Source organism: Heteronotia binoei, chromosome 18 (genome assembly GCF_032191835.1).
Source record: "Heteronotia binoei isolate CCM8104 ecotype False Entrance Well chromosome 18, APGP_CSIRO_Hbin_v1, whole genome shotgun sequence".
In the NCBI taxonomy this organism is placed as follows: Eukaryota; Metazoa; Chordata; class Lepidosauria; order Squamata; family Gekkonidae; genus Heteronotia; species Heteronotia binoei.
This window is the reverse complement of record NC_083240.1, coordinates 46,033,744-46,060,071: the sequence shown is the minus strand read 5'-3', so window position 1 is coordinate 46,060,071 and position 26,328 is coordinate 46,033,744. Positions and strand designations below refer to the sequence as shown.

The window sequence follows — 26,328 nt, the reverse complement described above, 5'->3', positions numbered from 1 at the left end:
TGAGTGTAATTAGTAATTTTTTTCACTGATTTTGTTCTTTAATGATTACTTCCTTGTCTGTGATTCTCTTTTGCATTGCATGTCACTGATACTTGGCTGTTCTCAACAGTCCTTCATTTGCAAGTCCTATTTAGCCCTTTTAACACCAGGAGGGTGTGGAAAGCATCTCTTTTGCCTCTATTTCTCTGGGCATTGTTTTCATACATGTTTTTGAGAAGGGAGGATCAGAATTAAGCCCTCCCAGGCCACTGGAATGCACCTGTCTTAAGTGACTGGGGCTGGCGGAGCAGCCAAAACACACTCTAGAGCTGCAAACAAGATGTCACCATCACACCACACACACCCCCCTCCAGTGCAGGGAAGCAAACTTTTAAGAAGCCATGAAAACATTTCCCACCCAGAAAAGCAAGCCCACCGCCTACTTCTCCTTCAGAGCATGAAAAAAGAAAGGAAACTGGAAACCATTCTTAAATGTGTCAGTTATTTTAATGTTCTTGAAAAATAAGGTTTATTTTGAGCAACTGCAGATAAGGGAATTTTTCAAATTTTTGCACGCTCCATGAAGTGTGAACATATTCACAAGTTAGACTCATGCATGGAAAGAGAAAGGAAAGACAAAACATTCTCCTTTTCCAGATCAGGTGGAATTCCTTAGACTATCAGTAGAGAGCACTAGTTGAAATCTGAGGCCCCTCACCTTTCCTGACACCCCCTTGGTGAGGTGGGAGACTGAAGTCAACATGAAATACAACAGCTACATCAATCTCTAGTTTTATTTCTTTTACAAGATGGTTTGACTGAGATTTGTACAAAGTTTGAGGCATACTTTGGATTTTGCACAGACACAAGAACTTCTGTTTGTCAGAACTAGACAGCTCAGGTCTTCTATTTCACAGCCAAACAAAATTATCACCCCCTCCCCAAGGTATGATATACAAGCACACACAGATGGAGACAATTTTCATATCCGTATCCTGGAGTTGCTACTAACTTGCAGATAGTTTGTCTTCATTGTTCCTCCAACACCCAATTTTGGGGAGGGGGGGGAGAGAATCTACCCAATTCAATTTATAGGCTCTTGACAGCAAAAGCACCCAAATTTTGCTAAAGCTATCACTGCAGTGTGCATTTCAAAGATGAACTCACAAAGAAAAAAACAGAGACAGCCAATTAGACATCTTAGCAATAGAACAGAGTTTCAACTATACATCAGGGATGACACCGATGAAGCCTGCAGGAGACGTTTCCTCAGCTTTAGAAGCAGGCATGTTTTCTGCTGCAATGGAAGTTTTGCTGCTGGCTTTATCTGCTTCGGCAGGCTTCTGTTAGGGCGGGGGGGGGAAGAGGGAGATTTTGAATTGGCCTCTACCAAATGACTGTCCCCCCCCACAAAAAAAAATTAAACACACACAATGCACCTACACAACATCAAGCCACCAGTTTTTGACAGATCTTCCCACACAACAGTTGTCGGAAGTAAGCTGCAATAAGGCAACGTTGACTCGATCAGGGATGGAGGGGGCGAGAGGCCAACAGCAGCTGCCCCCCACCATGAGGGCCATAGGCCTTGGAGCCCCGGCCAGATGCCCCTCGCGTGGGGCAGGGATGAGGGTGTAAGGATTTCTCTGGGGCCAGGGTTAATCTACTTTGGAGCCTGAACATTCAGATTAAAGACCGGCCTCCTTCTAGATTTGCACGGGAGGCAACAGTGGGTGCAGCAAAGTGGGTGCAGGCTGGCCGCCACCCCCAGACCTCTCTCCGCCCACCATCCCTTTCACTGAGCAGGAACGTCACACAGTCAGCAGGGGCCTGACAAAAGAAACAGTTGGTGGATGCCTCAGTCCAATTCAGCCCCTCACAAGAACTTTTTTGGTCTGCTTAAATTCGGCTTTGAGAAACATTAACACCACCAAGAGATGACTTTGTGGAATTAAAGTTTATTTATTCCTTTTCCCCCCACTTAAAGGCCATTGTTGAAGCATTTACAGTTTTCCCTAGTGCAAAAGAACAAAAGAAAAAAAAAAGCAGTAACCCAGGAAAAAATTTCTTTTAGAAAAGAAAGATGCTGCCTTTCATCCCCCAGGCAACCAAAAGAGAATTTAGGTGTATTACTGCAACATATACACATTAAATATAGTATACAGTCCATGCAGCGGCACAGCCATGGTAGAGGAAGCCTGCGCACTCCCTGCCTTCAGAACACCACAGTCCGGGTCCCTCGCTCGCCGTGTCCCTTCACCGCCACCTGCCTCCTATCCCGACTTGAAGAGGAGGATTGCGACCTGGCCCAAGTAGAAATAGATGAAGTGCTTTGTCTCGTGCGTTACGTAGCTGCCGAAGTTCCTGCCCACAATGCAGTGCCAAGTGGGGTTGTATTTCTTGTCAAATTCCTGAAGAAAACAGATGGGATGGGGAGGAAAGAAAATTGAGTCTTACTAATTCACAAAAGATCCAAGTTCAGTCTAAAACTGCTAATTCATATTCCTGGACTCTCTTCTGTCCAGTTAGCTGCCAGCCAGGATCCCCAGAGATCTACCATGTGGTCACCATGGCTGTTGTACTCTACCATGACATCACACATGCCCCAAGAGCTTCCTCTTATGCCTGGCATTAATACAGCTACTGCCGGTCAGGCCACCGAGCTCCACCGCCTTGGAGAGGAGCCGCAGCTCTCGGGTGAGTCCAGGACTGCATTCAGATGAACTAAACCAGCAATATGTTTGGGACTTCTAAGGAGGTGCCAAGTTAACAAGATCTTCCCGTTTGGTTCTCATCCCTGCCCATCCAGCACCCCTTCGGTTAAGCTGTTTTTGTGCCATGATGTTTTTAGGTCACTGATAAACGAAAAACATCAGATAAGCTCTGCTGGATCAGCTTTGCTGGTCCGTCTAGTCCAGCATCCAGTCTCACACAGTGGCCATCAGTTATTCTGCACAGCTTGAGGCCTTGGCCTTCCCCTGATGTTGCCTCCTGGCTCTGGGATTCAGAGGTTGACTGCCTCTGGTTGTGGAAGTCCCCTTTAATCCACATGGCTAGTAGCTGTGGATAGACTTCTCCCCCAAGAAACCGCCTGGACCTCTTCCAAAGCCATCAATGCCTCTGGACATTCGCTGGCAGCAAATCCCATACTAGAACACTTGCTTGGCTAAGATATAATGCAAAGCCACTGCACCTAGTCTGCAACACCAGGGCTGAGCTCCGCTCAAGGCTGTCTTCAAGAAATGCTCATTCTGTGCCCCTGTTCTGGGGCCTGGCGGCATCACAGAGACATGCCAGGAAGGCACCATTCAGACATCATGTGAAACTACGGTCAAGACTCGCTTTGACGGGGAAGTCCACTTCTAAGGCCTGGCTTCATGGACCAACCCACAGAACAGGGGGAGGCCTGCATCCAGGCAGGCAGTTTCCATTCACGGTCTTGCACAAACCACACCATTGTCTGGTCTGAAAAGACATCTTTGTTTTACTAGCAGCTGTTTTTACAGCTTTGTAAAGTGCCCGTCCACCAAGACTGGCAGAGTATGACAGCTCCTAATGAACAAATACAAATTGTTCACTGACTCAGAAGCCTGTCGAGAGGCAAGATATTAAGTACAAGGCTTGATTTCAAAGGAAGGGGTTAGCCACACTTGGCAAAGGCACCCCCCTGGAAGGCCTGCCCAGGCCCTCCTTACGATTCTTGCAAGCAAACTGCTCAGACACTGGGGGGGGTGCAGACCCCGAGTGATGCTCGAAGGAGATGAAGAGCAGCACAGGGGTGTTTGAGCCTAGATGGTAATGAAGGAACAGCAAATTCAGGCTTGCTCCTCCCCCCACATACATTTATGGGCCAATGGTTCGCTCCTACTTTTGGCTGCCCAGAGCTGCAGAAGTATGTCACCTCTGCGTAGGGTTGCCAAGTCCCCAGCCTCCTCCGGCAGGGGTCATCGCACCGACATTGGGGGAGGTCCCCCTTGCCAGCCCAATGTGGGCTGGGAACCTGCCTGGACTGGGGGCGTGGCAGCTCCCCCTCTGCGAGATTCTTCTGCTTGGGAATGGTTAAATTATCAACCTGGCTGCACAGGCTCTTGAGAACTCATTTGAGAATATGCCACCATGAAGCTGATCTCTTCGTAGTAATGCACCAGTTTTAGGCAGAAGGTCATGTCAGGCCTCCAGCACCACAATATGCAAAAACTGTAGCAGGCAAGACACCTTCTTTTAACACTACTCCAAGGGCCAAGAGCACGTTGATAGCATCGAGGGGGCTTAGCTCAGTGACACGGCACCACCTTCACATGCACCACGGCCCAGGCTCAGTTCCTGGCATCTCTAGGCAGCAGATGTCATACATGGTGCTGAATCAGGCCACTGGTCCACCAAGGTCAGTCTTGTCTATTCCAACTGGCAGCAGCTCTCCAGGGTCTTGGGCAGAAAAGGGTCTTTTCCATCACCTGCAGCCTGGTCCTTTGATGCTGGGGATTGAACCTGGGAGCTTCTGCATGCCGAGCAGAGGCTCTACCACTGAGGCTAATCTCAGAAAGAGCCTTCTGTGCTTGAGACCCTGGAGACCCAACTGCAATCCAAACAGTAGATACTAAGCCTGATGGACCAATGGCCTGGCCCTGTGTAAGGCAAAGAAAAGGAAGGGGGAACCTTAACCCAACAAAACGGCATCCAGAACGTAAAAGGTAAGTTAGAAAGCAAGGGCTCAATAGTTACGGACATATAGATTTGTAAGTATTTATTGCAGAAACATTCACAAAAATAAGGGCCCGAGTTGAAGCCTCATGAAGTAATAGAAGCGACAAACACGCGGGAGGAAACACTTCTGACCGAACACATTTCAGCCCAACTAAGCCCTCCTCAGAGGTCAAACACTGGATGTAAATATGGGCATTTTGGCCTGCCACGGCCACCCCCCATCTCCAGATCTGATGGGCACAATCCCAGACACACCTGTCCCCCTCAGCCCACTTGCACCCCCCTTGTGCTGTGATGAGAACTTCCTGGTGGCAAAGTCACTGTGGTGCTTCTGTGGTGCGCTTCCGGCTGTCTGATTGGCCCAGCTGTGCCATGGACATGCAGGAGTGGTGCGGTCGCTCTACTGTGCATGTGTGGCCTGTGACTGATCACTGTGGCATGTCTCAAACTGCACCAGCTTTTTAAAAGCTAAGAGACTGCATAGCTAACTCCTGGTCTGATTGCACTCCATGTAAGGTACATAAAGGCTCCTGTTACAATCAAAAGGCAGTAAAAAAACAAGTTGATAGAAGACCCAAAAGGGAATTTTCCAATATGAGATCAAATGACACAGGGAAAATATTGTGAGGCCTCCTTGAAACTGCACTCTGTCAATTACAGAGGTATGCAAACTGAATAATATTGCAAGTTTATGCCTTCCCAACTGTGGTCCAGAAAGTACAGGTGAAAATACCTAACCAGAGCCAATGTGCCTGCCTTCATTATAGCGCAGGGATCCCATGTAAGTCAGATGCAGACATCTGATTCCTGCAGTGCTCTGAAGGTGCTGAGAAGCAAGGGAGTTGGTTGGCTTAAATGTATTATGCTGCTCTTCTGAACCGAGGAGCAGTGCACTTCTCTAAGAGCCGAGGAAGTTCAGATAAATCAAGAGCATCACAGTTTTCTACAGGTTTCATTTACGATGCCAACAGTTTGCACCTCAGAAGTCAGTTACCTAGCTGCGCTGATAGAAACAACATCTGAAAAAAAGGATTTCTGTCCTTAAATATTCATGTTCTGCTGATGCTGTTTGGCACCTTTCAGGTAAAGGGAAGGAGATATTTTATCCTGCTTTTGACTGGTATAGCTTTTACAATTTACGTGACCTCTCACTTTTCCTTTTTGCTGGTCTTCAGATTTCTACTGACAGCCAGTGTGTTTGCATGTCAGACTAGGCTTTGTGAGAGCCCATCTGCCTCAGAAGCTCAATGGCTGACTGTGGGGCCAGTCACACTGGACCTACCTCATAGGGTTGTTGTTAAGATAAACTGGAGGAAAGAAGGATGCAAGACCCTTTGGGTCCCCAATGAGGAGAATGGCAGGGTATAAATGAAATAAACAGAAGTATGCACTGTGGCCATTTATCCAGGATCCCATTATTAGCTGGAGCTGGAAGAGCTGGCTTTCAGAATTCACAAGCTGCAGTGCTCACAGTTGTCTGTTGCCTCCCATGTGGCACTCAAACCCACTGCCCCTGAACCTGGAAGTTCTACTGAAACTATCAAAGCTAAGAAGAACTCTGCTGGATCAGAGCAAAACAGCCATTTAGTCCACCCTCCTAGTTCCCACAGCTACCAACCAGGTGTCTCCACTAGGCAAACCAGGCAATTGCCTAGGGCGCCAGCCTTCTGGGGGTACCAAATTGGTGCCCCCCATGTGACTCAGTGACATCATCAGTGCGGGTGGGGCACCAGACAGTCTAGGTCCAGCTCTGCCTCCAGGACAGAGATCCTCCAACTCCAGCAACCTGGGTACCCCCCCCCATTTTGCTTCAGAAATTCTTATAGACTCCCAAAGCCTTCTCTCCTCCTCCTTCCTAATCACTCCACGCTGGACACCCCCCTTCTCCCAGCCTCCCCTGTTCCACAGAGGTTTCCAGCACCATCCAAGTATGGAGAAAACCATCTCAGCTACACCTGAAAGCAAGCTGAGGAACATTTGTGCATGACCAGCAGGGTCAGATCTCCAAAGGCAGCCAAGTTCTACTGGGCTACTAGTCTTGTGGCTTTAAGCCATATTCTAATCTCTCATCCCTTGATCAGAAGGGACTTTGCACCCAAGACCATAAGAGAAACTTCTTATTGTTGTTAGCCAGAGCTAACTGAACAGGGTGGTAGGTAAGGGGAAAAAATATCCAGAGGTGCTCACAGAAACAGAAGACCAGCATCACTACATGGGAACTTTCAGTCTTCAACTGAAAACCACCACTGGCTGTTATTGCCTATGGAGGCAGAGTGGCAGCTCTCTCTATGGTGAAATCCTTTGCAATGGAAGATTAAGATGAGTCTCCACAAAACTGAAAACAGCTGATTCCTTCCCCCTTGGGGGAAAAACTCAAGATTCTCCTCGAACATGGATGAGTTTTCTCGCTGCCAAGATGGAATGCAACCTGGACTTTCTTGGTGGGAAAGATGCAGGGTCCTAAACAGCCTTAACCCCCCCCCCCCCCTTACCTGGCATTCACGGGCATACGGCCTCTGACCAGGATGGAGGTTCTTTTAAACCATCCTAACCAAGAGCCAGCAGCAGCCTTTTGTTCCATTGCAGACTCTCTATTATGGGCTTTGTAGCAACTGGCATTTTATTGTAATTGTCTTAATTGCTGGAAGTTGCAGTTATGTGCTAAAAGACTGCATACCCCACAGCATGAGCTTCCACACAGCTCTGCTCTTGGTGCTCTGTGCCCCCACCCTGCAGAATTGAGAACGTAGAAAAGCTAAGAGGGAACTTAGCAACCTCAGCCCAGGCATTTCCAGTTAGAGGATCCCCAGGACTGGGATACACCTTCCAGCTCAAGACAATGAGAGTTGCTACCAGCTAGTGACAGCTTAGACATCCTATTGCCATTAAAACTCTTAAGCACAAGGAATGCTTTGTTGGCGTGGAAGAGCGCCTGAGCCAGCCACTGGGGGGAGAAGACAGTCAGTTCTTTCTCAAGGCTAGAACCGAGACCGTCACAACCAGATGCCTGAAGCTCAAAAAATCTGGTTGCAGAATTCCAGTCGGTTTGGCTGTCCTCAGCTCAGTGGCTGCTGGCCCACCTACCGACCCTCTGCTCATTCTCCCCTCCCGTCTCTTCTCCTTGGGCACTCATTGGCAGTGCTCCCCCTTAGCTGAGTTAGTGTGAGCCAGCTCAGTTTTTTTAGCCTCCAGCTCACACTTCTTTGTCTTAGCTCACAAAGGATGGCCCCAGAGCAAACTAATTTATGCAGTAGACAAACCGCTTGCTTTAATGCTAGTAGCCCAGAAAGTAGAATTTTTGCTTGCAAGACTCCATAGCTTAGAGGGAACATTTCTTGTTGGTAACTTCAGTTTTCTCACACTGAGTTTTTATGATGAATATAAATGCAGGGCAGTGTCTGTGGAGCTCCAGGAGAGCGCTCACTCAGGCACTGACCATCCTCATCCTCTGCATAAGCCCTTCAGCCACACCTGCACACTCTTGCCCGACCCTCTGATGGCCACGCCTCCTCACTGGGGATCTTCCAGCTGCCCAGCCCAGTTCAGCCTCAAGCCCCTGTCTACCTCTTCTGTGACAGGCAGGCAAAAGGAACCAGCCACAACCAGTGTTTGCTCAAAGCGGAGTTAGTGTGAGCTAGCTCATAGTCTCTTATAGCCCCTGGTTCACACCTTTTTGTCTTAGCTCAGGAAGGATGGTTCCAGGGCAAACTAATATATGCAGTAGCTCACAACTTTAGTAGCTTACAAAGTAGATTTTCTGCTCATAAAACTCCACAGCTTAGAGGGAGTATTACTTACTACACCATCTTTTTAAGCTGGAGAGGCCGGGGATAGAACTTCAGACTAGGGATGTGCATTCGGTTTGGCCGAACTGTATTTACAGCTGAATCAGTACTGATTCAGCTGTATACGGAATAGGCTGCAGCCGATCCCCATAGGCGCCCATTACACGGCAGCCGAATACGGCTCGCCGTATACTCCCGAATAGCTATTCGGAAGTATACGGCTGTCAATTCAAAAGGTGGGAAAGTAGCTTCTGCAGCCCCAAAGAAGCTGCTTGCCTACTTTCCTGCCTTTAGTTGCCTTTTCCCGCCTCTCCCATAGCCTCCCTGGGATAGATAGATAGATGAATTTATTGTCATTGTTCTCAACAAAAAGAGAGCAACGAAATGAGGTGCTCTTCCACAAACATACCAACACATCAAACACACATATTCATAAACCATTTAAATACATCTGAAACCATCAGGGAGGGGGGGAGGGGAAGAGGAGCCCCAGCAGCCAATCCAAAGCATGCATTTGCAAAATGCATTGCAAATGCATGCTTTGCAGGGCTTTTTAAGGAGTCTTCCTGGCTGGACTCCTCCATTGCTGCTGTGTTGGTTGGTGTGAGAGATTGTGCTGCTGCTGGCTGGCTCTTGGCTTCAGCTGCTGCCTGCTGCTCTCTCACTCAGCCTTATAAGACTTCCCTGGACTAGAGAAGACAAGGTAAGACAGTCTTGGGGTTTTTGTTTTTATTTATTGTTGGTAAAAGGACTTTTTAAGACTCAGAGTCCCTTTACTTATCCAGATTTGGGTGGTGGTGGGGTAGCTTATTTGGGGTTAGGGGGTTCGGGGTTTCTGCTTGGGGAGGGGGCCTGGGGCGGGGGGGTTTGCCAATTTGCCCATATCTTAATTTAGTGAGAGGACTTTTAGAAGTGCAGTGTCCTTTTACTTCTCCTGATTTGGGTGGCTTGGATTTCTTGGGGTTAGGGTGAAGGGTTTTTTTGGGGGGGAGGGGTTGGCAAAGTTCCTGTATTGTTAAAAGTTAATTTTTTTACTGTTTTAAAAGTATTCAGTGTTTGATTTGTTGCTGCTGTGTTGTGCTGCTGCTCTTACTAATTTCCATTGTTTAAAAGGCCACTTTTGTCCCCCTTTTCCTGGTTCTGGTTTTAGGGGGGGTGTGTGTGTTGTTGACTGATTTGGCCTGAGCTTTCTTATTGGTGAAAAGGCCATTTTTTAACACTTGAGTTGCTTGGCCTTTTCTCCTGTTGTCCCTTTTCCTGGTTTGGGGGTGGGGGTGTTGTTGACTTATTTGGCCTGAGCTTTCTTGTTGGTGAAAAGGCCACTTTTTAACACTTGGCCTTTTGTGATTCTGCTGGTTTTGTTTTGGTTTTTTTAAATTACCTCTGGTTGGTGTGGGGGTGGGCGAGGGTGTGTGTGGGCTGGGTCACTTTCTTGTTTTTATCGAGTAGATTGTGTGTTCTGTGGCAGGGAAGCTTAGCTGGCACCTGGGTGAGAGACCCAGAACCAGCAGGCTTGTTGTGGTTGGCCAGCTCTCCCCGTGTTGTTTGGGGCAGGGCTGGAGAGCTGGCATCTGTAGATTGTGTGTTCTGTGGCAGGGAAGCTTAGCTGGCACCTGGGTGAGAGACCCAGAACCAGCAGGCTTGTTGTGGTTGGCCAGCTCTCTCCGTGTTGTTTGGGGGCAGGGCTGGAGAGCTGGCATCTGTAGATTGTGTGTTCTGTGGCAGGGAAGCTGGCACCTGGGTGAGAGACCCAGAACCAGCAGGCTTGTTGTGGTTGGCCAGCTCTCCCCGTGTTGTTTGGGGCAGGGCTGGAGAGATGGCATCTGGGTTTGCTGCAGCCAGGTCTGCAGAGCAGACCTTGAGCAGAGTGTGTTTTGTGTGGCAGTGACGTTGGCAACTGGGTTTATATTGGTTCCAGGCCTGCAGGGTTTATAGAGTAGATAGAGGGATGTAGTGCATTTGCGTCCTATAGAGATTCTCTGATGTGAAGTTAGGTTTGGCTTTGGGTGCCCCAAGAATTGGACCCCCTGGTCCAGTTTTTTTGGCCTTGTGGGTTTTGTGTGGGACAGTGCCCTGAAGCTGCACAGCAGTTTGGGGGGCTCTCCTCAAAACCCCCTGCTCCCCAGAGCCACTTTTCCCACGACAATTACAGTGAGGAAGTGGCTAATTGGGCTTTCCCCATCATTGTTGGCAATGGGCCTTTTGGGGAGCCCAAAGACAGGGACCCCCTGGCCCAATCTTTTTGGGACTTGGGGGGGGGGGGTTGGAGGGGAGAGTCCCCTTCAGGTCCCCTGCAAATTTGGGGGCTCTCCCTCAAACCCCCTCCCCTCCAGGCGGCTTCAAATATACCCTATTTGCCATTGATTTCAATGGCCCATAGGGTATAATAGGGCTGTATATTCGGGAATAGCCGCGCATCTACCGTATATGCAGCTATTCCGAATGCGGTATTCAGGAGTATATGGGGATTCCGAATTTCCACCCCCCCCGTATACTTCCGAATCCGTGTAAATCCGAATTTTTTTTTTTTGCACCTCCCTACTTCAGACCTTCTGCATGCCAAGCAGAGGCTTTTTTCCCTCACTGAGCCACACTTCATCATCATCACATTTTGTTTGTATCCCGCCCTCCCCGCCGAAGTGGCTCAGGGCGGCTAACAACAAAAACTTAATGCCTACATTGTACAGTATGTAACAATTTAACTACAATTGATTAAAATCTATTAAAATTCTAAAAACAAAAACTTTAATATATTGGTGCTATAATCGCTGGCAAGTTTACTTAGCAGTTTAGCAGTTTCAGTCGGTGAAGGCCATTCGGAACAAGGTGGTCTTGCAGGCCCTGCGGAACTGTTCAAAGTCCCGCAGGGCCCGCATTTCTTCTGGAAGCTGATTCCGCAGCTGTGGGGCAATAGCAGAGAAAGCCCGAGTACGGGTGCTCTGGAGTTTTACCTCTTTTGGCCCAGGGATGGTCAGCAGGTTCTTCCCTGCTGACCTCAGTGCTCTCTGGGGTTCATACGGGGAGAGACGTTCCCTAAGGTAGGCAGCCCCTCGGCCATATAGGGTTTTAAAGGTAATAACCAGCACTTTGTAACAAATCCAGTATGTAACTGGCAGCCAGTGCAGTTCACGCAGCCCCGGCTGTATGTGCTCCCACTTTGGGAGCCCCAGCAACAGTCTAGCAGCCGCGTTGTGCACTAGTTGCAGCTTCCGGGTTTGGCACAGAGGCAGCCCCATGTAGAAGGCATTACAGTAATCTAGTCTTGAGGTGACCGTTGCGTGGATCACTGTTGCCAGGTCCCGATGCTCTAGGAAGGGAGCCAACTGCCTTGCCTGCCTCAGGTGAAAAAAGGCTGATTTGGCAGCGGCTGCTATCTGGGCTTCCATTGATAATGAAGGCTCCAGTAGGACTCCCACTTCCCCCCCACACCTGGCCAACCACTTTTTGGAACAAGGATGCTGGATTAGGAGGGGACCATTGGCCTCATCCAGCTGGGTTCTTCTGACAACACTGATCGGCCCAGGGCCAGACTCAATACAGGGATGTTTCACATGCTGTTGGGCAGGGGAAAAAGAGGCAGCCATGGCTTTGCAGCCAGAAAAGCCCAGATTCATGCCTGGGCATTTCCAGTTCGAGGATCCCCAGGACTGGGAAACACCCTCCAGCTCAAGGCAATGAGTGTTGCTACCAGCTAGTGGCAGCACCAAGATCCACAGACTGAGTGATCTGACTCGCTAGAGACAAAATTCTTTCCTTACAGGGAAAGGTTTACAAGCAGGCCCCTTGGCACCCAGCTAAACTCCTCTTCAATAAAGGCTGGAAAATACCCCAATCACAGGCTCCAGAAAGGAACCAGGATGAATCAGTGAGACAAGATGATAGACATTGAAGCAGGGGTGGCCAAACTGTGGCTCAGGAGCCACATGTGGCTTTTTCACACATATTGAGCCAGTATGGTGTAGTGGTTGTGTGCGGACTCTTCGCTGGGAGAACCGGGTTTGATTCCCCACTCCTGCACTTGCAGCTGCTGGAATGGCCTTGGGTCAGCCATTGCTCTCTTCTCCGGGAGAACCGGGTTGGATTCCCCACTCCTGCACTTGCAGCTGCTGGAATGGCCTTGGGTCAGCCATAACTATTGCAGGAGTTGTCCTTGAAAGGGCAGCTGCTGTAAAAGTTCTTTCAGCCCCACCCACCTCACAGGGTGTCTGTCGTGGGGGAGGAAGATAAAGGAGACTGAGTCATTCGGAGTGAAGGGCAGGATATAAATCCATTATCTTCTTCTGCTGCTCTCAAAGCCATTGCCCCATAAGCCAGCTTGGAGAAGGCATTTGTCACTAGGAGAATGCATTTAAAGTTTGAGTTGCTTTCTTTCCACCATCCCTTCCCCCCTCTATTTTCTTCCTTCAAACATCTGATGTTCATGCCATTTATTGTATGTGGCTGATGTTATGCAACTCTGGCCACCCTTGTGTTAGAGCATCAAACCAGGATCCAGAAGACCCAGGTTTTTCTCCCCCCTGACTCCGCCACAGCCAGTCACTCCTAACCTAATGTATTTCATGTTGGAACAGACAATGTCTAGTGTACAAAGAAGAGAAGACCCTGAAGGGGGCAGCAAGAAGACAGATAAGGAGAGAGAGAGAATCTCATTATCTTAAGTGTCATTCCATGTCTGTCTTCTGATTGCTACCCTTAAGGCATTTCCCCCTTTTTCTGAAGTCCTTCACTCAGTCTCTCTCTGCTAGAGATGTAGTTAGGAACTTCTCTGTCTCTCCTCCTTCCTATCAAGTAAGTTAGTTCTTAAAATAAACCTTTATCAACTCTTTAATCAGGTTGTGTACTGTTGCTGTGTAAATCACTCTACCAACACTTTGCGAGGTGAGAATAATGCCACGAGAGGCTCTGGGTGTGCAAAGAAGGTGAGCCTAGCCAATAGGTGATGGCAACCAACAAGATGGACCCCCAGTGTGGTGCCCCCAGCCCAGATTACAGGGGCCCCAACGGTACCTTTTTAATGTATGCCGCAATATCCTTCTCTATGTTGTACTTCTCCATGGCCTGTGTGGCACAGTCGACGGCATCCTGCTGCATGTCCTCGGACATGTCCGCATTCTTGATCACAGCCTTTCTGTCAGACATGATGGCCCTGTGGGAAGAAGAACCCAGATTTTATTTTTATTTATACCCTGCCCTATCCAGCAAGCGGGCTCAGGGTGGCCTACAGCAGTAAAAACAAACATCAGAATTAAATCATCATAAAAACAGTTTCAACAGTCAAAGCAGCATATTCAGAATGTCTTGCAGAATGCCGCATAAGCGGCAAACATAACAGCACGTATGGCCAATGACTGCCAGCTCTATATAAGCACCATGAGTGTAAAATGGTGAAGGGAAGCGATAACGTTCAAAGGGACGCCCGCCAGATCAAAAGCCTGACGAAGAGCTCTGTCCTGCAAGCCCTGCGGAAGGCTGGATCACCAACAATGCTGCAGCTGAGCTCTGGGAGCATCCAGGAGTTGTCACAACAGCATCTACTACATCCTCTGGCTGCCAGGCTTTGGGCCTACCTGACCATCACCTCCCAAGGCCCAACTTTGTACCCTCATCTTCCAAGAACAGATGGGTAACAACCCTTGAAGGGGCCTTCTCAGTCATGGCCCCAGAACTGCAGAACTTCAACTACCATCTTCCACCAGCAGGTGGAGACTCGTTTCATCCAGCACGCCCTCAGTAATCCTTCCTTCCCCTTTAACTTTTACGTCACATGCATTTAAAGGTGGGGTGGGCTGTAGCGGATAGAGTGCTGGTTTGGGATCCAGGTGAACCAAGTCCAATTCCAGCTCTGCCACAGAAGCCTGCTAAGTGACCCTGGCCCAGTCTCCCACTCGCAGCCAAACCTACCGCAGAAAGGAAGAGAGGACAGTGATGCAAGCCACGCCGGCTCCTCACTGGAGAGAAAGGTGGGAGATGCAGGCAGGAAATAAAAATACAACTAAAATATGCGTGTTTAACTTGGGTTTTGTTAGCCTTTTCCCATAGCTCTGACCTTGGGTTGACAGCTACCTTGCTGACCTGACTGGGCAGGAAGGTGGGCAATAAGCCTTGGAAATAGATAAAAATCTAGAGCTGGCAAAAAACTGGGCCATTCACTATTTTGGCTATGATTCTCTGCATGTTTATGTGGGAATAAACCCCCACAAACGCAACAGGAACCTTCCGCGTGCACCAAAGTGGGCTGGCCAGAGACTGTCTGGTACTCTAGGCAAGGCTAACTTCTCGGCCCCGCCCCCCCCCCCCCACTTTACAGCCATTTCATACAAAGGAGTCCACAGAAGTTACTAGACTCCATGTGTTTACTACAGTAGGCTAAAAGTTATTTATCTTGGCTTGCCAGATATATGACTACATCCACCTACCTACAGCATTTGCAGGCCAGAATTGTGTTCTACCTGCAGCAATGGCAAAGCAAATGACCCTGCAGGCAAGAGAACGTCTTGCTTCTTTTCGGACCTTCTATCCATTCTAACGGTCTTAGAAGGAAAAAAATGGCCAGTGAGCCCGGAAGATTGCTGGCTAGCAAGCCGAGCCAGTACTTGTGGACACTCCAATCAATGCAGTATCTTTGGACAGGAAAAAAGATCTACGCAATTGCTTGAAAGAATGAATACTGTTTCCTATAAAGGGACGGAAATCTCAGCTTAAAGAGCATATGGATGGGCGACCAAGTTGGCAGCTACACAACCACCTTTCACTCGACACAGAGCACGCTTCCTCCCCTGCCCTTCCTTCACGGAGGTCAGAGCATCACTGGGATTCTCCTCACACCCACCCTGTGAGGTAGGCTAGGCTGAGAGCAACTTCATAGCAAGGGGGAACCTGAAGCTTGGCCTCATTCCCAGCCCAGCACCAAAGCTTTTAACATACCGGCATGCATGCACATACTTGCCCAGCCTTGCAGTACCTCAGAAGCTAAATGAATGTATTGCAGCAGAAGCATTCTATGAACCACAAATGTCTTTATTTGTATGTACTCTACTTTGGTGGCCATAGCTGGGCATAGAAAGCCCGATGTACATTATACAAGGAGAGCCCGCATTGCTAGAAACAGTACCTTTGGCTTGAAGACTTCTGAATTCTGTGCGCATAACGTAATAGCCCTGTGTACAGGTTAAAGCATGCATGTGCAATGCATTCAATGGACACCTGATTTTTCTTCACATGTGCATTCAGTCATTTTCATGTTATGTTCAATGCACGTGCAGCTGAATGTGCGATTCTAAACTCCGTCTCCATTCACCCAGGAACTGGTCCCCGATTTCATTTATAAAGTGAACACAGATTCTATCTCTTGCAAGCAGATGCATACAAGTACATGCACAACGCATGAGCATTCACTGTAACATGCAAACAGGGCTACAAAAAGCAAAGAGGAGAAAAGGGCAAAGAAGACCCAGCATTCTGCCACCTTAGTGGGTTGCTTTTCAGTGCACATCACCCATGAAATCACAACCCAGTCAAAATCATCTAATCATCTCCCACCCAGTGGTATAGTGGTTAGAGCACTGCATAGGAATCTGGGAGACCCAGGTTGAGATTTCTCCTCCGCCCTGGGAGCCTGCTGGGAGGCCCTTGGGTGAGTCACACACAGCCTGAACTACCTCACAGGGTCACTGAGAGGATAATATTGAGGCAAGGAAAACCACACATGAGCAGCTTTGGCAAGAGAGGTGGGGGGACATGGATGAAGAGGGTTTTCCAAGACCAGAACAGCTTCCTGTTGCCAACTCCGCAGTCTGTCACACGAAGGAGAGGTTCAGCATGGGCCGGAATGAGGCCCACTCTAGTGGCAGGGCTTCCACCTGAGCTGAATGCAGGGCTTCAGAAGGGGGGCGGGGAGAAGAGCAGCCCTGCATGGAGAAAACAAGGCTGAGCCGAACGGCCTTCCTAGTGGCACATCAAAAACTCACATATAATGAGCGCATTTCAATGAGCAATTTTTCACCTGCTGCTGGAAGCTGCCCAGCCAGGCCTTTGCCACCAAGCACTGCTGCACATCTGCAGCAAAATCAGGCCTCTGTTTCCTCTGACAGGTCTGCAAATTTGCTCCTCCCGCTTAGTCTTTTCAAGGGTCTCCCTGAAGCAGCAAGGTTTGTTTTTTCACGCCTTCCCATCTCCCAGCACAAGAGCACCTCTTTTGAAGGGCTCTGGAGCAACATTTGGGTGTGGGATTTCTCCCACCCTTGCCAAAACCTGCAGTTCCAAGAGGCTTTGATGCCCGCACTTACTCACACAGACACCACCCACCCCTGCAGCTTGGGCATGCACGCGCTCATCCACAGAAGAGGCGCTGGGTTCGCTGGCAGAAAGAGCCTCTCGCCCGGGAATATCAGCTTCCCTCAGCCTCCGCTCAGCAGCGTCAGCCACAGAGACTGCAGGGCAACGAGGGACCCGATCAATGGCTCCAGTTGCTGCAGAGAAGCCACAAGATCTCTCTGGGCACGTCCCCTTCTAAGTCAACGTAAATCATCCCAGCTACGCTAACAGTAACTCACTCGTCACAATGACCAGCACTTTCTCATGAAGGGGGAGGGCAGATGCTGGCCTCAGCAGTTAAAATTACTCTTGTGGGTTCTGTTGCTTAAAGTTTATTTGCAGCTCCCCCTCAACATAACAAAACCCCAGCACCGCCTTTCCAATTTACAAACAATCGGGCTTGCCTGGCCTTTCCAAAGAAATCTGAAAATACAATAATGCTGGAGGCCATACAATGGCCTTATACCCCCTCCTTCTGATCAGAGACTGAAGGCATGGCCACTTGCCTAAGGCAATAAAGGGCTTGCAACTAGAGACCTTTGACATCACGGTGCCCTTTCTTTCAGTGCGCTGCTGCACCAATTCACCACTCAGAGAACCAGCTTGTGGTACCATGGGCCAAGCAGCTCTTTCCAAGTCCAAGCAAGTCTCAGACTGTCTTGCATCTGTAGCACAAAAGGTTTGGTAGCTTGGTCAAACCAGGGCTTTTTTTGTAGCAGGAACTCCTTTGCATATTAGGCCACACACCCCTGCTGTAGCCAATCCTCCTGGACCTTACAGTAGGCCCTGTATTTAGAGTTCTGTAAGCTCTTGGGAGGATTGGCTACATCAGGGGGATGTGGCCTAATATGCAAAGGAGTCCTACTACAAGAAAAACCCTGGGTCAAACAAGCACCCAGCAGCTTCATACACCTTCAGTTCCAGGATTTAGAGGAAGCCACTGTGGCTAGTTAGGCCCAGCCTGCATACTCTACCTGACATGCAATAAACAAACAAGGACCAATCCTCGACAGTTACTTGGCAGATATTGGAGGGGCATCACCCCAACTTTAACAGTCCTGGGAACCTCCATTCACCTAGAAGGAACTGAGCAACAATCAACAAAACCTAATGACTCCAAGGGATCCCAAAGACAATCGACTTAATGCATTCATAGACTCACAGAGTTGGGACACCCAGGGTCATCTAGTCCAACCCCCTACACACGCACCCAATGACCCCTGCTCCAAGCCCAAAAGATGGGGGGAAATTCCTGGTCAAACTGGCCCAGAGAAAAATTGCTGCCAGTCCCCGAAGTGGCGAACAGCATTTCCCTGGAAGTGTAAGAAGGGACCACAAGAACTAAGCACTGATGCAGCCCTTCCGGCCCCCCCCCTCTCGTGATCTGCCCGAGTCAGCATTGAACATATGAAGCTGCCTTATATTGAATCAGACAGTCAGTCCATCAAAGTCAGCATTGTCTACTCAGACTGGCGGTGGCTTTCCAGGGTCTCAAGCTGAGGTTTCTCACACCTATTTGCCTGGACCGTGTTTAGTTGGAGATGCCGAGGATTGAACCTGGGACCTTCTGCTTCCCAAGCAGATGCTCTACCACTGAGCCACCGTCCCTCCCCTGCTATCAGATGGCCCTCTAGCTTCTATTTAGAAACCTCCAAAGGAGGACAGCCTGCCACCTCCTGAGGAAGCCTGTTCCATTGAGTAACCTCCCTGTCAGGAAGTTCTTCTTAATGTTTAGTTGGAAACTCTCTTGGTTTAATTTCAACCCATTGGTTCTGGTCTGAACTTCTGTGGCCACAGAAAACAATTCTGCACCATCCCCTATATGACAGCCCTTCAAGTGCTTGAAGATGGTGATCCTATCACCTCTCAGCCGCCTCCTCTCCAGAATAAGCATGCCCAGCTCCTTCAACCTTGCCTCATAGGTCTTTCTCTCCAGACTTCTCACCAAGTACATGAGAAGCCATGTTGAATCAGGCCAATGGCCCATCCAGTCCAACACTCTGTCACACAGTGGGAAAACCTCCCCCAAACCCAAGAGCTTTGAACAGGGTTTCTCCAACCCTTCTGCTGTGCCCACCAGAACCCAGGGGCAGTGCTGCCCTCTAGGCCAACCAGCCAGACTATGAAAAAGCCTTCCTCCTTTCTTTCAAAAGAAAAGATGCACATTACAAGCAACCTCCACCTCTTGGCAAAGTCCCAAGGGAGCTGAAGGAGTCGCTTTGTTGCAGCAATTCAAGGCTGCTATCCCAGGGAAGGAAAAGAGCCAGTTACATAATAGCAGGGGCCAAGGTTACAATTATGCTTTTTCCCCCTCTGCTAAAGGCTTTCCCCCATGAGCCTTTCTTGGGGGGGGGGGGGGGGATTATACATATACATACACATATATATTTGCAAGTGCCTGGCCTTCTAGATGTATAACTAAATCCTCTCTTTCCCGAGCAAATTCGGAGGCAGAAAGAGTGAGGTGCCTTTGGGGAGAAAAAGGCCAAGCCACCCTGCTTTCCTCCACTGTCAATTCACTGGAAGATCCTTGTTCTCTTGACCCCCAAAGAAAGGGAATATCCCGCCTACCTCACTGGCCAAGCAGAATAAACCCGCCTGGGATAGAGGACAGGTTGTTGGACTAGGCTGGCTTTGGGAGACTGAGGTTTGAACCCTCACGCTGCCATGAAAGCTCACTGGGATGACCTTGGGCTAGTCACGCATTCCCAGCCTGATGGTTGTCGTGGGAATAAAAATAGAGATGGGGAGAACGCTGTAAGCCCCTTTGTCAGATAACGGTGGGATATAAATAAATAACATTCACACAACACCCCCCCCACACGTTTGGCTTTTGTGCAGATGGCATCTTGGCTTGCAACATCCTGCCACCCTCCTAGTGTGACCAAGACAGCTCAGTTCTCCCCAGATGGGGCAGGGGAAGAGCAGATTTAGTGCCACCACGGCAAAGTTTCCTTTCCATGGGGAGGGCCGTGACTCAACAATACAGCCTCCCGTTGGCATGCAGAAGATCCCACGTTTGGTCCCTGGCATCTCCAGGTGGAGGTGATGTGGAAGACCCCCACCTGAGGGGCCCTGCAAAGCCACTGCCAGCCTGACAGTACGGACTTTGACAGAGCAAGAATCTGATTCGATATTAGGCTCTTTCATGGAAGCAACTGACTCCCCCTGAGAAAACACAGCCCTGGAGAACCGAGTTCCCTACCCAGCAAACTACGAGGGCCCCACCCACAACTTCTCCCCAACACAGAGATGCCAAGGGAATCAGACACGGGATGTATCAATTCCATCAAGCCACTGTTAGCTCGAGAGGCTGGAGGAGGGAATGGTTCATTTCCTTGCCCCTTTCACTAGACGCCTATTTGACCCTATAAGTGTGGTTAACGTGCAGATTCTCTCATGTGCACGCAACACCTGGAATGCGAGAGCCCCCTCCTCCCCGCCTCGAGATGGTTCCATCAATGAGGCAACAGGAAAGTCCTTAGCCCTACCCTGGAAACCAGGTGTGCATGGGGGGGGGGAGCTCCTGCCACCAGCACACGCCCCGGAGGGCCACCTGCAGTCAGTCGCATGGAGCTCGCAGCCACGTCGTCAGCGAAAAGCACCTCCGGCAGCAGCAGCTGCATTTCTGCAGCCCGTCCCCCCCACCCCCCCATCTAGAGAGCCCCGTCTTGCCACCCCGCCCGGCGACAGGAGAGGAGAGGAGAGGGAATCTCGCCAGGCTCCGCGCCAGCTCTCCTCCCTCGCCAGGCCGCCGCCTCCAGAAGCATCCATGCCCAGCCCCGCCGGCAGGCAGCCCGCCCGCCCGCCACCTGCCCCCGGGCCAGAGTTCGAGGGGGCGCCGCTCCGGCTCCTTCAGGGGGGCTCCCTCTCCGGGGCGGCAGGGGCGAGGAGCGCAGCCAGGGCGGGCGGCCCCCCGGGGCTCTCTGCCTGCCACTCACCTGGCGAGCGCAGGCCAAGCCTCCACCAAAGCCCCCCAAGGAAACGACGGCCGGGCCCCGAAGGTTGCAAGAGGTGGAGCCCCCGCCGCTCGCCTCTGCTGCCGGTGCCAAGGGGCCCGCGGACGCCGCTGCCTGCTCCCGGGCGCCCTTGCAAGACTCGCGGCGGCGGCGTGGCGCTGCTCGGTGCCTCGTTCGCCCGGCTCGGCGGCGGCTGCTGTGGCTGTGGCTGTGGCTGGCGGGCTGCCCTGGCGCTCCCCCTCCCCGCCGGCCCCGCGGCTCAAATAGGCGCCCCTCCCCTTGCAGCAGCGCCGCCACGCCGCGCCCCCATTGGCTGCCGCAGCGCCTCGGCCCACAGCGCCGCGCGTTCTCCTCTCGCTCGTCTCGCCCTACATCTTGTTTCCTCCCAGAATGCCACGAGGAGATTGCAGAGCCCCGCTGAGGGGGGGAGGGGGTTATTATTACTAATTTGTTTTTGTGTTAAAACAAGAGTGCAAAGAACGAAGCGAGCGGATTGTGCAAAGAGAGACGGAGGAGCGAATGCAAACTATTGGGGGGGGGGGATGACTCCGCCGGGGGAGGAGGGGGTGGGCCTCGGCAGCTGCATCCCAGGCAGCGGTGCAACAGGTGCAGTTGCCTCCCTTTTCTTGCTCGCAGCCCAGGAATCGTGGCCGGGCTTGGGGGGAGAGGGTCGCTGCTAGACGGCGCTTCGGGGAAACCAGACAACATCATTTACTCTCCAAAAGCGTTGTTGGAGGCGGAGATGATGGACGGGTGTTTGGAACAAGAGTGATGGGGGGAAATCAGACGGGTTCAATGTTTTTGTTCGGGAGCATCTCTGTTTTCTTAATGCTCGGGAGAAATGTGAATACATTTTTTAAAAACAATATGAAGACATATTCCAATCCTGGAAGTCAACGATTCTAAAAAAGATTTTTAAAACGAGGGTCAACTTTTCTCTCTCGAGGACAGACTGGACAGGTCTGGATAAACACATTCCGACATTCATAAGAACACCGTGTCACTTGGAAGAACTTCTCATTGTGTCCATTAAGAGGGCTGCCTGCCTCAGACCTTAATTCAGAAGGGAGAATTTTTCATGGTGCAGCTTCTCTAGTTGGATAGGTGCCAGTGGGCAGCCGTGTTGGTCTGAAGCGATAGAACAAAGCTGGAGTGCAGGGGCACCCTTGAGCCCAACAAAGTTTAATTTGGGGGATAGCCTTTGTGCATGTGCCTGGGGAGGTGGCATAAGTTTCCATGCAGGCATGCACATGAAAGCATGTACCCAGAATTAAACGTGGTTGGTCCTAAATGTGCCACTGGACTCAGACATTGTTCTGTATCTTCTCCAATTGTGAGGCTTCTCTGGTGGGAGAGGTGGGTGCTGGGTGTACCTCCTAGTCTGTTCCAAGCCTTGCAATGGAAAGAAGTCCCCCTGAGGAAGCAGCAAGACCAAAGCTGGAAGATCCCCTGCCAAGGCCAAGGGTCTACCCCCGCCCCCCCGCCCCCCGTGACCTTTTCCGCTAGTTCCATCGGCCATTGTAGAAACTGGGCGCAAGAAAATGAAAGAAGGCGCAGTAAAGGGCAGGAGTCAAAGTTACGATCTTCCTTTCTGTCTTGCTCTGTGTATATATTTAAAGAATACCTCGGCTTCGCTGACTCACTCCCTAATGAGGGTGTTAAAATTGCTAAGGAGCTTCCCCGGCACATAGAAAGCTGAAATTTATTATGCACGTTGCACAATTCGTCCTGATTACTAGGAAGGGGCAAAAAAATCTCTCTGAACGTGGAAGAAAGTCAGGACATGAATTCTGGCTTGTAGCAATGCCCGGCGTTCCAGCAGCGAGCAGGCTGAGCAGAGACATAGACAGGCAAGCGGGGTGTGTGTGGGGGGGTCGGTCCCTCTTTTGTTTGCTTGAAGCAGCCTCTGTTGGGTGGGGGGGGAGATGTTTTGGTGAGACAAACCAATACCTCCAAGAAAGGGGGCAAGGTGTTGTGGACTTTCACAAGTCTTGGTGGGGAAGGACAGGATGACAGCCAGCTGGTGGCTTGGAGAATGCATTTAAAGTTAAATTTGCTTTCTTTCCACCTCTCCCTATCTCCCCATCTTCCTCCCTCCCTCCCTCCCCTCAAACATCTGATGTTCATGTCTTGTGGCTCTCAAACATCTGGCATTTATTCTATGTGGCTCTTACAGGTTTGGCCACCCCGGTCTAATCTGTTCCCATCTGGAACACAGCCAGTGACTCTAAATTGAGGGAGGGGATCAGCTCTTCTTGTCTTTGTAGAGGAGACCTGCAAGGATGTGAGGAGAGCTAGTGGTGGTGGGAGGGACTGGGGGGAACCAAGTGCACATCGCTGGTTTCCCTGGAGGGGAGTGATCTTTTCCCAGAACATCCTTGATCCTGTCAGTCAAGAAGCACCTGCTGAGCCAGGCTGCTGGTAACCCCATAGGCCAGTTCTGGGGTTCCTTAGAAGCTTGTTGCTAGAATGGTCCTCACAGGGCAGTGGTAGGGCAGTTGTCCCAGGACTTCTGGAGACCCACCCTCATAGGGCAGCGGCTGTGGCATTTGCTACCTGCTGCAGCTGCCCTCAGTTTAGCAGGGAGACGAAAAAGAAAAGGAGGAGACTGGATTTATAGCCTGCCCTTCACTTGGAGTCTCAGAGTGGCTTACAGTCTCCTTTCCCTTCCCCTCCCCACAACAGGTAGGTGGGGCTGAGAGAGCTCTGACAGAAACTGCTCTTGAGAGAACAGCTCCGAGAGAACTGTGGCTGACCCAAGGTCACACCAGCAGCTGCACGTGGAGAAGTCGGGGAATCACACCCGGTTCTCCAGATTAGAGTACAGCCTTCAGATTAGAGTACAGCTACACCAAACCGGTTTTACAACCCTCTCTCCAACTGGATTGGGATTGACTCTGTCCTGCAGTGACTCTTGCCCACCACAGGGGGTGCCGTGGGTCAGCCCTAGTTTCTCAGAGTGACAGTAGCTAGGCCTGGTGGACCCAGATTTGGGTTGCCAACCCCAGGATGAGATATTCCTGGACGTTTTGGGGTGGAGCTTAGAGAGGGTGGGGTTTGGAGAGCGGGAGGACCTCAGTGGAGTATAATTCCATACAGAGCCTTTTTTTTTTGTAGCAGGAACTCCTTTGCCTATTAGGCCACACACCCCTGATGTAGCCAATCCTCCTGGAGCTTACATTAGGCCTTGTACTAAGAGCCCTGTAAGCTCCAGGAGGATTGGCTGCATCAGGGGTGTGTGGCCTAATAGGCAAAGGAGTTCCTGCTACAAAAAAAAGCCCTGATTCCATAGACTTCACCCTCCAAGGCAGCCATTTTCTCCAGGGAAGCTGGTCTCTGTCTTCTGGAGATCAGTTGTAATTCCAAGAGAACTCCAGGCCCACAGCTGGAGGTTGGCAACCCTAGTCCCTGAAAAGAGTTCCTGGCAACCGGGACCTGCAGGCCCTCATTTCACGTCAGGCCTCCAGGAGCTAACTGGGGCAGCCAAAGGCACCCAATGCCTGGCAAAAGGGTAGCAGCTGTTGTTCCTTTTAGTGTCGATATTTTGTTACATTAGGATATCTATCGACTTGCTTTCTCTTCATACCTTATAACAGAGTACATAATATAGCGAAGCAGCCTGCTCAACTGTTGCTTTTTATAATTTTAGCCTCCGTGGGACAGTTTAAAGACAAAGTAGTTTACAAGTTAGACTAGAGCGCCAGACCTTGAGTTCGAATCTTCCCTTTGCCACCAAGATCCCTGGGTCACTTTGGGACAGCCACCAATGCTCAGCCCAACCTACCTTACAAGGCTGTAAAACGGAGGCCAGGAGACTGATGTCAGCCATTTTGGCTCCCCATCAAGGCGGAAGGGAGGGGGTATAAATGAAGCAAACACATAAATTTTACTCCTCAGCTCCATCAGCAACCAAAAGGGAGTCTGCAGCCAAGAATCAGAAGGAGACGGAGACGGAGAAGGGCAGCCATGAAGGAGCTAGGAAAGATCCTTCAGCGCAAGGATGTGTTGCTGGCAACCAAGAGAAGAAGAAGACTAGATTTATATCCCTGCCCTTCTCTCTGAATCAGTCTCAGAGCGGCTTACAATCTCCTTTATCTTCTTCCTGCACAACAGACACCCTGTGAGGTGGGTGGGGCTGAGAGAGCTCTCCCAGAAGCTGCCCTTTCAAGGACAACTCCTACAAGAGCTATGGCTGACCCAAGGCCATTCCACTGCAAGTGGAGGAGTGGGGAATCAGACCCAGTTCTCCCAGATAAAAGTCCGCACACTTAACCACTGCACCAAACTGACTCAAGAGCAAGCTAATTCAGTTAGCCAGTTTGGTGTCGGAGAGCCAGTTTGGTGTAGTGGTTAAGTGTGCAGACTCTTATCTGGGAGAACCGGGTTTGATTCCCCACTCCTCCACTTGCACCTGCTGGCATGGCCTTGGGTCAGCCATAGCTCTGGCAGAGGTTGTCCTTGAAAGGGCAGCTGCTGGGAGAGCCCTCTCCAGCCCCACCCACCTCACAGGGTGTCTGTTGTGGGGGAGGAAGGTAAAGGAGATTGTGAGCCGCTCTGAGACTCTTCGGAGTGGAGGGCGGGATATAAATCCAATATCTTCTTCTTCTAATTCATGCCACAATATCCCCCATCACTATGTATGAGTGCAAAGAGTTGAATCATGAAGAAAACTAACAGGAAGAAAGTGGATTCCTTTGAAATGTGATGTTGGAGGAGAGTTTAACAGATGCCATGGCTGTCCACAAGACAGATCAGTGGGTTTCTAGATCAAATGAAGCATGAATACTCCCTGGAAGTTTAAAATGACTTAATTGAGGCTCTCATACTTTGGTCATGTTATGAGAGACAAGAGTCCCTGGGGAAGACAGTAATGCTGGGGAAAGTGGAAGGCAGCAGGAAAGGAGGAAGATCCAACAAGAGAGGGATGGACTCCATCCAGGAAGCCCCCAGGGGCCCTCTGTTTGCAAGACCTGAGCCAGGCTGTGTTGAGGATGGGACATACTGGAGGCCATTCATTCATTGGGACTGATTTCCCATTCGCCTTATGCTGCTCTCACTCTCTTCTCCGTGGGGCTTCCGTCAGATTTCGCACTATCTGCCCCGGGGCTTCAACTTGCTCCACCTCTTTTGCTCAGCAAACAAGATCCTCTTAAAACCAGTTTCTGTTTGCCCCGTGAAAAAGGCGAAGCGAGTTGCAGCCCCATGGCAGACAGTGTGAAATCCGACGGAAGCCCCACGGAGAAGAGAAGCGTGAGAGCGGCATAAGGCGAGTGGGAAATCAGTCTGGGTCACTGTGAGTTGGAAGCGACTTGCGTGCACATCACACACACAAACACATATCTAGTCCAAAAGCAGGAACCAGGAAAAGGAGACTGTGGAAAGGGAAGGAGGCAGGTTTAGGTACCCAGAAAAATATGGGCATGGTGTCTAAATACTGCCTTTGCACAAAAAGGGCAATCATGTGCCCTGCCCCAGGGCACCAGGATCCTAGCCATGCCCCCCACCCCCCACCCCTGTAGGTGACTTTTCAAACAGATCGACTAAAGGGAAGTTTTCCTGGGAGATGGACATCCTCCGGCATGATGCTG

General features: G+C 50.4%; 1 protein-coding gene across 1 annotated transcript; it reads right to left on the bottom strand.

Annotated features, from left to right (window-relative positions):
* Positions 1–464: 464 nt before the first annotated feature.
* Positions 465–13,630, bottom strand: DYNLL2 (dynein light chain LC8-type 2). Its single transcript, XM_060258864.1, has 2 exons — positions 13,476–13,630; positions 465–2,390 (listed from the first exon to the last, which is right to left on the bottom strand). Exons 1-2 carry the CDS (start codon positions 13,605–13,607, stop codon positions 2,253–2,255), a joined length of 270 nt encoding a protein of 89 aa, XP_060114847.1. The 5' UTR covers positions 13,608–13,630; the 3' UTR covers positions 465–2,252.
* Positions 13,631–26,328: the final 12,698 nt, after the last annotated feature.

Excerpts from the sequence above, each read along its gene's own strand:
- DYNLL2 (XM_060258864.1), bottom strand. The coding sequence starts at position 13,607 with ATGTCTGACAGAAAGGCTGTGATCAAGAATGCGGACATGTCCGAGGAC. Across the intron at positions 2,391-13,475 it reads TTGCGGCATACATTAAAAAG|GAATTTGACAAGAAATACAA; the intron begins GTACCGTTGGGG and ends TGTTTTCTTCAG.